Here is a 9902-nt window from a genome sequence, read left to right as displayed (position 1 = left end):
TATTTCTACGGCAATCACCAATGGAGTAGGTAGGTACATGAATGTACCTAAAAAAATGAAATACATAATATGTGCTGAAATGTGCTCTCTTTCATTGTAATGCATTACACGGGGGGGAAATTTTTCAATATCTTGCAAGATTACCATGTTGAACGCTTTGTGTAGGTTATTTTTCTTGGATCATCCCAAAATGCACTATTAGATTATTCATTATCTTCCTCCTTCCCCGCTGATAATTTGAATAGTAGTATGATTTTTCAAAAGAAGAAACTTTAATAAGAGAACAAAAATGTATGAACATAACTTTTGCACTTAGTAAACAAGAAATTATTGTGATGTTATCACAAATAACATTTGTATGTTTTTTTACTTTCATTTTATGACAACAAATAGAAAATAATTCTATAGTTCCTTTACAGGGTGTCCGGGGATAAAATGCACAAACTTCGAGATGATATTTGAAGTAGAAAAGATAACATTTTTTTTTTTAAATTTCAATATTTAAAAAAAAAAAAGTTGAATTGTTTGTATTGGGAAATAATATTCTTCAATGGAATTTCGAAAAGAGTTATTTATTTTTTCACTTCTACAATCACGTAGAATCATCTCCCGAAGTTTATGCATTTTACCCCCGAATCCATGTTTATGTTTAGAGCAATATTAATGGAACAGGTAACTTTGGGTGGGGTTCGAGGATCAAAGAATATATACTAACCATCATGCCATTTCCCGAAGGGGTAGACAAGAGTAGACGAACTGCCAAACAACTTAGTCTTGGCACACACTCCTAGTTTCAGTCACTTTCATAGATACCCTTCTGTTCATTTGATTTTATTTCCCCTGTCTTTACACTGTACTGAGGAGCTCGAGTGTGACATCAAAAAAAATATCCTGGAGTAAATGGGCATGAAACAATAAAACAATTTCAAAAGAAACTAATATTATTTATCAACAATAATTACATACACTCATAACAATGTTCACTCCTCATGCAAGGATGATAAAATGTAAAGCAATATTTACATTTTGAATCTAAAATTTTAACAACAACATACTTCTTGAATTGGACTAACAGAGATAATGTTGTTTTATCCGCTGCCACTCTTCTGTAACAATTGGGCAAATCTGTTGGTAATGAGCAGGGAAACATCGATGAAGCGATCAACACAGTTTGTCATGCAGGTCTCTGTTTTGGAGTCCAGCTTGTTTCCTGGCTTGTCCATGCACTTTTCCCAGCAAAAATCGTTGAACTCGTGGATCTAAAAGAAAAGAAGAAAAATTCAGATAGAGGCTTTCAAATTATCATGATCGCTGGTTGAATATCCTAATAAGTGGATAGGACATTTGAATTTAAGGTAATTATTCAGGATCGCTGGCCACGCTCAAAACGATTTATTTTTTTAATAAAACCTTTTTATTCACCTTAATTACTATAAAAGGCAACTAACTGCATTTGGGAAATTTTAATTGTAACATTCTAATTTTCAATTAGGTAAAATAAAAATTTGCTCTTGTGTGGGATGACAGCCATTTACAATAATTTAATTAAGCGTGGCCAGCGATCCTGAATATTCACCAAAGATTCCGATTTCTAACAGTATAGAATATCTAATCTCTCGTGTATAGGATGAACGCAGTATGTATGAAGAATTAGCTAATGATGAATGTAAGTAAGTCTAAAGTCATGGTGTTTGAAAAATAGTATGAAAACAGTTGTGAATGATGAATGCTTGGAGCAGGTGGATGAGTTTGTGTATTTGGGAAGTACGTTTATGTGTGATGGAAAGGCCGATAGGATATTGAAAGAAGGGTATATGCAGGAAACTCCATTAATGGAGGACTGAATGTAGTTGGCGCTAACAAATAATTGTCCATAAAAACTGAAGCTAACAGTCCACAGTGGAGTGCTGGTACCTGCCCTGATGTACAACAGTGAGCTATAGAACTAGAGCAGAATGAAAGTACACTGAATGCTGTATAAATGATCATTGAGGCGTATGTGGTAAAATCATATATGATTGTGTGAGAAATGTGGAGATTTGCAAAGAATGCAGGCTTATGTGCAATGGGTAAGATTTAGGATGGGTTGTTTTGCAGAATTTGAACAATTCATCAAATTTTAACTTTCATTTTCGGGTTCTGTGAAAGTCCTATTCAAGTTATTATATCATTATAGGCTAGTTTCTTGACAGAACTGAAATAATAACAGAACTTGGAAAAATCTTTCACAGAACTTGAAAATTAACCCTGAAATTTTCCAGTTCTGTGAAAGATTTTTCCAAGTTCTGTTATTATTTCAGTTCTGTCAAGCAACCAGTCTACAATGATATAGTAACAGAACTTAAGTAGGACTTTCACAAAGCCGAAAAATGAACGTTGAAATTTGATGAATTGTTCAAATTCTCAGAAACAACCCGTCCTAAGAAAAGGACGCTTAGATGTTTTGGGCATGTAGAGCGAATGAACGAAGAAAGGAGTGTAAGGAGAGAATATGAGGCGACTGCGAATGATAGAAAAGTCAGGGACTCCTGAGGAAGACATGGCACGATCAAGTGAACCAAATACTTGAGTCGTGCCATGTCAAGAGTCAGAATAACAGCAAGGAGTGTGTGCCAAGACCGAACTGTTAGGCGGTCCATCCTCTCTGCCTACCCCTTCACAGAAATGGCGCGATGGTTAGTTAGTTATGTGAAAATTATCCCGTATAATATTATAATGATGCAACCATACATCAATAACATAGAAATGATTTAAAAAACCCTCATACATTACTGACCTGTGCGTTAAATTGTGCCTTTTGTTTTTCTACCATGAGAAATTCTTGCAATTCGCTCTCATTCGCCTTTCCCACAGGAACACTAGAAAAGTCGAAGTCAGTCATGATTATTGGTTAATTTAAATATATTATTTTTTCGAGCAACTTGACAGAACGAAGACGACAAATTCGGCAGATATAAAATTTTTAAAGTGAGGTTATGAAATGTTGAATGTTGCCATAGAACATAAAAACAAATTCAAATGTAAAAATTATACAGATGCGGCATTATAACAGAAACGTCATTTTCACCCATAGACTATTTCGCAATTTGCTATTCTTTATTCTGCGTGCGTCATTCTTCTGTGGTTATTTCCTATCGACGTTTCGGCTTGACACTTTCGTTGTTCTGTCACCTTAATTTTTGATCAATAATGGATGACTTCGGGGATAATTTCGACCAGCCTGAAGTAGACCCGGCGGCAGATTTCTTGGCCAGGCAACAAAACCAACTCGAAGGTCTGGAAGATGAGCTCGGAGATGCGATCCCCAGTGCTGCTCCTATTATCAAAGATGAACCAGCATCCATTCCAGGTATGTGGGCGTAAACTGAAAGATTACACTCCCATTACCAATTAAATTTGATATATTATTGATGCATGCAAAACAGTTAATGATTTTATAAACTTAAAGTCCTTACTTTGGTTTAGCTTTTACTGTCTAGAGTTGTTTATAGTATTTTCAACATCGGCTGTAGCATACCCTTGATACAATAGTATTTCTGCTTTCAAATTTCTTATATTAAAAGCTTGAAATCAAGCTTGATATACTTATCGAATTCGGCCTCATGTTTAATACGCAAAAAATTATAAATAGCACTTGGTTTAAATCTAATTACTACAAGAAACAACTATTTATGTTGGCGGATATGGTAAAAGATGCATTAAAGTTACATTTTTTCTCAATCAAAGTAAAGTTTAAAAGGTTGAAAATAAGCTTAAATTATTAAAATAACACAACCTAAAAACCTATTTTTAGCATGTTTACATTTCCTCTGACTTAAATAGTTGTCTCCATTAGATATTTAAGTTGAAATCAAGTATTGTTGTTTTAAAGAGCCTTTGCATGGGGAGGAATTCCTCAACTTTACCTCAAATTTTACCGCTTTCGTGGTATAACAATTGAACTTGCTTAACTCTGAGTTGAGATGTCGAGGGACAATTGGTATCCGTATGAATGCACACATAGATAAGAACTTTTATCTGTTACCCTGATGTACTATGTCCATATCTGTACCCACCAAAAGTACTAGTAAAACACTTTGAATTTCATTTAGTTTCACTGTAGCCTGTACCCATTTATGTTATCGTTGTGAATATATTGTATATCATCAACTCTGAATATGCTGAAGCCCATAACTTTGTTAGCCAGAAAAATGTTACCTTTTGCAATATAATTTTTAAGACAGCATCTCTTCTTTTGTATCTCATTTTAGAAAGTTACAATGACGTGCATAATAATGTAATTTGTGATACTGGTTGTCTATTGAACATCAAGTGTGATGTGTTTTATATGTTATTTTTAAATGTACCCTTTTTCAGTTTACGACAGCCCTTCCCCCACTCCCATGATGAGGTCAGACAAAGAAGAACCAGAAAAAATTAAGGCGTGGAGAGAGGAACAAAAAATTCGCATTGAAGAAAAGGGTAAGGAATAAGGAAGAATTATAATAAACTCAATGAACCTGAGAACTAATCTCGGTAAATACACAGATAAGCGGGAAAAAGTTAATAGGCACATTTTATTTTAAAAACACTGTGTATCAGTTAGATAACAATAAGAAACAATTATGTCGGTAACCGGAAATGGAAATAATGCATTTTAACCGTTTGAGTGCCAAAAAATTCATACATTTGCTTGTAAAATGCCACCAAAAAAACATTATTTTTTATGAAACTATATATTTTTTTAAAACCCCATAAATTCTTTGAATTTTCAAGGATTTCGATAAATCAAAATATGATATTGGTTTAGAATCACGCGGAGAAGGATCCTGAAGTCCAGGCGTTTCGAAAAAATGAGAATTTTCGGTAGAAAAATTGGTTCCGGGAGGTACATTTGAAAATGAGTAATTTCCGGTGTTACTCTCCATTTCTTGGTCACGAAACGAAGAATTACTGGAAATTCGCATCCTGCGGTTGGGAAACACAGGTATGACATCACTGACATCACTCTCATCAGAGCTACTCTTACTCGAACTTGAATTAGAGGAGTGGAAATCGTCGCTCCCGCTGTCAGACATTTCAGAGGACGCCCTCGACGTTATATTTTTTCAATTAACTAAAATAAAAAAAATAATAAATGAATCTGAAATTTAAACGGTTTACTACGATCTTACAACTATTAAGATAATATTAGAATAATATTTACCAACGCCGCAGCACCACAACCCGACGTACGCGCGAATCAGAACACGACTGACGCAATCGACGGAAATCGACGATCGGCAATCTTCGTTAAAACACGAATCGACGATTGGCAATCAAACGGTTAATAGCTATTTCATTAGAAAAACGGTTCATTTGATCTCTTTTCTTTACCCCATGTTTTGGGGTAAAGAAAATGTAATAATAATATTAAAATAAGTTTGTTAGGCTTTAGTTATTTTTTTAAAACACAAACTAAGAACTTATCAATTTACTTAAGTAGTAGTTTGGATTAAATAAGAGGAAAAAAACTAACCTTAAAACTTTCTGATACTGAAGTAGTTGTTTCTCATTGTCATCTAACTTGTATAAAGAGTTTTTAAAATAATGTGTGCCAATTAATTGTGTCCTGCTTATCTGTATTTATCCTAATCTCCACTATTCCATTGTATTTAAAAAAATATATAAACTATTTCCACTTCAAAGTATTGCTATGGAGGTTGTCAATTTGTATGACATTTGTTTTTTAGACGCCGAAGAAGAGCTGAAGAAGGAAGAGATGAGAATATCTGCCAAGAAAGAGCTGGAAGACTGGTACAACAGCCACGAGGAACAAATCAGTAAAACTAAGGCTGCCAATAGGTTAGTTCAATACAAAGGAGTAGAAGTTAAAATATTTTCAGGTTATTTGTAACTGAGGAATGTTTGACTTCCTTTAAAATAAAAATAAAAATTAAATTACCGTTGGCTCACCGAACAGACAATCGATACGAGTGTGAACCATAGGTAAACTACTCAATACATCGATATCTTTGGGCTTTTTGTATGAAACAAATAGGACCTAAAAAACCATAGATATGCCAATATACAGTAAAATTCTCATTCGGAGCCTACTTATTATACTATACATCAATGAAAACTCTGAAAGTTTATTCCATAGACTTCCAGAATTTTTAATTGGTGGATATAGTTAGGCAATCATATGACATCACAATATTTCAGTTCCAATTTTTAATCGGAGTTATACCCCCCTAGTGTGAACTCTGCTGATTTGAAAGAAAACTATGTAATGTTGCCAATTTACAGAGGACATTTCGACACCTAGGCAGTAGTTACTTACTAGTGAGTTTACATATTCATCCAACTTATGGTAATTAAAGATCACATGCTTATGTAAGTACTCGCAGCGACCGATACACTTGTAAGTTTATTTGTGGTACGATGGCTTCAGTCAACAATGAGTTGCAGCTGTCATAATTTACACAATTTTGTCAAAAAGGCAAAATGGCTGATATACAGTATTGATTAGAAGTTGAGATAAAAAATTCTACGGGCATTTTCATTCAGACAGTTTTGTGTGTTTATTTCTGTGTTAACATGTTCAATAATTATAAACACTTTCCTAATCTTTTCATGCTTACTAGAGAGGCCGCCAAGTAAGTATATTATTGTATATCTTCCTTATGCATAATATTATTGCAACTTGATGAGAGAAAGGCTCCCCAATCAAGTGATATAAATATTTTATTTATATCAAGAACTGAAATTAATACGTTTTGAAGGAAATTAATCAAGAAGTGCATTTATATATTCTGCTCCCTTTGTTTGACTTGGGCATGACACTGCTGTTTTATAGTATAATAACTTTATACTTTTTAAGTCAGTTATTTCGCAGCACTCATCGTAAAGCTGGAAATAAAACTTATCGTAGAATGAATATTTCATTGTGTAGTCAGGTTGGGTTATTTCAAACTTTCGGTCACATTATTTGATGACTATCAAATCATCGATCAGCGCCTTTTATTTATTTTTGACATTTGTATGGTCGCTAACCCATCAACCTCGTGAACATTTCTCGCTCTTTGGTGAGCGTTCTATTTTTATTACGACTGAACTCGGCGATCACTCACCGGTGAGCGTTTTAATATCATCCGTGCTGGGATGTTTTTTGTGATGGATTTTATTCTTCATGCTTTGAAAACTGTAAAAGGGACAAAATCAGAATCGCTTGCGCTAATAACTCTGTAAATTCTACTTTTTATTTTATGATTGCAACCTCTGACTGTTTAGAAAATATTTGCAGATCTCAAAATACAATTTTATTCAACGGTATTCCAAAAATTTGAATATTTGAAAATTTCACGGAGTACCATGGTCATTGGTTCTTTGAAAACTCCTTTAGATTATTTTTTTTGTGTAGGGATTTATTCAGGTTTATGTAGAAATAATATACATTTTAATCACCAAAATAATTTTCACGCAGTTCTGCATATTCTCAGACATTTCTATGACACTTCAGAGCATTCTAACAATCAATAATCAAACAGTCTTTTAATGATACATATATAATATGTACATATCTCAACATATCCAAGTAATATTTTGTAAATTCAATGATAACTAACGGTGTTCCCTTTATTAGTCTGCCTTTAGAGCCTGCACAACAAGCCGTCCCTAACACTGAATTATTTCCATTAAAGGAATGCTGAGAAGCAGTTTGTGGCGGAAAGCGACGAGATGGAGCCGGGAACAGAGTGGGAGAGGATCGCCAAACTCTGCGACTTCAATCCCAAATCCACCAAGTCCAGCAAAGACGTCTCCCGAATGCGTTCCATCATTCTGCAGCTCAAACAGACCAACCTTGTCACCCCCAAGAAGGCATAAACCACCGGCGGACTTCGCACTATCTCATTCCTTAAACATTTACAGCTTTTAGCTAGCAAAGTCTGAATAATTATGAACGTTCGATTATGTACTGTTATAAGTTTACGTTCGGTTTGACTTTATTATCTTTGTATTATTATATATTATGTTTTTTTATGAAAATGCAAGCGTATTTATCGTCTTGCGATATATTATGTATAGTATAATACAGAAGTAAACTATCCGATAACAGACTGTTATGAATTAAAATATATAACAAAAACCTAAGCAGAAGTTGTTTATTTGTTGGATGTACGCAAAGCAGGTACTTCAGATTGTAATAAAATAGAGAAACTATGCTATAATCTATGTTTTTAGGTGAACAAGCACGCTTAAAGTTCTTTTTGGGAGGCGGGTTTGCGTACCGCTGCCCCGGGAACCATTTATTGGATAACCAATACTAAGTGCCGAGCTACATTTGGTGATTAAGCAGGGGTGCCCGAGTTCATTGGGTGAGGTGTGTTCAGGATGCGCCTCCACCAGCTGCGTAGCGTGCCAGATCGGAAGAGACTGGTTTGGGGAGACCCTTTGACCTCTCCAACTGGTCTCTTGACCTATCGCCTTGCGCTGTAGTGGGAGGGATATATTCATATGTCCGTCACTCCTGGATACACTGATCCCTAGATTCCTATCCAATCCTCATACCTTTTACTTTCCCAGAACTTCCTCTCCTTTCTTTCATTAAAAAAGACCCTTCACACAGCATTCCAAAAGAAGACAAGGCCTGAGGAAAACGATTTTCCTCAGGGCCTCCTGTGTGCGGTTAATGTAAAAAAAATATATATATGTCGTGGGCCTACTGGAAAAAAACATTAACCTTTTGAACGCGTTAATTTGCTCCGTTTTATCTACACCCGTACGCGGTACAAATTTTCAAATACCTATGCACGCAATTAAATGTCAAATTATAGCATTCTGACATGACTATATAGACAGAACAGATTATTCTCCACAATATGAAAACAAATCCTCCTGTGTCAACACTCTTAGATGTTTATAAAAACAAAAACATAAAATTTCATACAAAGACGTACCGTATCTTTTGAATGTGGTCCCGCCATTCACTCGGCGTGTGTGTACTTAGGTGATAGACACAAGTGGGACACTATGATCACTTATCATTTTTAGTTATGAAAAGTTGTGAATGACATACTAGTACTAACGCCATCCGTTGACCAAAATGTAAACTAAAAGGCGCGAAGAGGCGCACTTGATTATCGATCTTTTTTTATGAAATACAATTTTATTTTTGAGAAATTCTTGTAGATGTCAGCATCGTGATAGTTCTACGAATGTCCAAGTGAGCAAGAAATACATTTATGACGAAAGAGCGCTGGAATATCGGCCGTCAAAGTTTCCGTATCAACTGTTGATACAGCCGCCTGTGAGTATGGACTTTTTGCCGTAACAACAGTTGATACGGCCGCGTGCAAAGAGTTAAGTGGGAAATTTATCATTTTGACTCAATAATGAAGTTATTTACGCTGTACTGCAGAACACGCTAAGTCGTGTTAAATAGAAATTTTCTATAATTTAAAAAATAAAAGTTAAATTGAAAGCAAATACCTTTGTACTAGCAAAAAAAATTAAATTGATATGCCTTATATGAGTCGCATAGTTCCTATATACGAAAAGTCCACTTCGATAAAATATTGGCAAACAATTTTTTTTTTCACTTATAACTTTTTAATATAAAATTATTTATTTCGTGTGCTAAACATGTGTAGTCCAACAAGAAAGCACACTATACTTAATACCTTCTGTAAACGTCACATAACATTTAATATATGCTTTTTGCTTTTGTTTGACAGTTTGAGTGGAATATAATTTTTTTAAGCAGATGTAATGCAAATGTGTGGTCCATTGAAAAGAAAGTGAAGCAGTCAATTTAAAACAAACACCTAATGGACAAAAAGCAAAAACTTAGTATTTTTTGCCAGAACAGAAATTTCTGGCAAAATAAGTTTACTGCTACCATTTTGGAAATAAACTTAAAAACCGGTTATTCGTAATTAAAA

The 9902-nt window shown here is 34.6% G+C and overlaps 2 protein-coding genes across 2 annotated transcripts; one reads left to right on the top strand and one right to left on the bottom strand.

Annotated features, from left to right (window-relative positions):
• Nucleotides 1-923: 923 nt before the first annotated feature.
• On the bottom strand, nucleotides 924-2972 carry Tim8 (translocase of inner membrane 8). Its single transcript, XM_089632173.1, has 2 exons — nucleotides 2777-2972; nucleotides 924-1259 (listed from the first exon to the last, which is right to left on the bottom strand). Exons 1-2 carry the CDS (start codon nucleotides 2879-2881, stop codon nucleotides 1089-1091), a joined length of 276 nt encoding a protein of 91 aa, XP_089488299.1. The 5' UTR covers nucleotides 2882-2972; the 3' UTR covers nucleotides 924-1088.
• Nucleotides 2973-3114: 142 nt separating this feature from the next.
• On the top strand, nucleotides 3115-8112 carry Clc (clathrin light chain). Its single transcript, XM_089632172.1, has 4 exons — nucleotides 3115-3349; nucleotides 4357-4461; nucleotides 5712-5823; nucleotides 7662-8112. Exons 1-4 carry the CDS (start codon nucleotides 3190-3192, stop codon nucleotides 7843-7845), a joined length of 561 nt encoding a protein of 186 aa, XP_089488298.1. The 5' UTR covers nucleotides 3115-3189; the 3' UTR covers nucleotides 7846-8112.
• The last annotated feature ends 1790 nt before the right edge of the window (nucleotides 8113-9902 follow it).

Source organism: Hesperophylax consimilis, chromosome 5 (assembly GCF_061612785.1).
Source record: "Hesperophylax consimilis isolate HC1 chromosome 5, BYU_Hcon_1.0, whole genome shotgun sequence".
NCBI lineage: Eukaryota > Metazoa > Arthropoda > Insecta > Trichoptera > Limnephilidae > Hesperophylax > Hesperophylax consimilis.
The sequence above is the reverse complement of the archived record's forward strand: the minus strand, read 5'-3'. Positions and strand labels throughout refer to the sequence as shown.

What these genes read in the sequence shown, in the direction of transcription:
- Tim8 (XM_089632173.1), bottom strand. Translation starts at nt 2,881, where the DNA reads ATGACTGACTTCGACTTTTCTAGTGTTCCTGTGGGAAAGGCGAATGAG. An exon ending in AGGCACAATTTAACGCACAG is followed by an intron (nt 1,260 to 2,776) that starts GTCAGTAATGTA and finishes CTTTTCTTTTAG; the next exon opens with ATCCACGAGTTCAACGATTT.
- Clc (XM_089632172.1), top strand. Translation starts at nt 3,190, where the DNA reads ATGGATGACTTCGGGGATAATTTCGACCAGCCTGAAGTAGACCCGGCG. An exon ending in TGAACCAGCATCCATTCCAG is followed by an intron (nt 3,350 to 4,356) that starts GTATGTGGGCGT and finishes ACCCTTTTTCAG; the next exon opens with TTTACGACAGCCCTTCCCCC. An exon ending in AATTCGCATTGAAGAAAAGG is followed by an intron (nt 4,462 to 5,711) that starts GTAAGGAATAAG and finishes TTTGTTTTTTAG; the next exon opens with ACGCCGAAGAAGAGCTGAAG.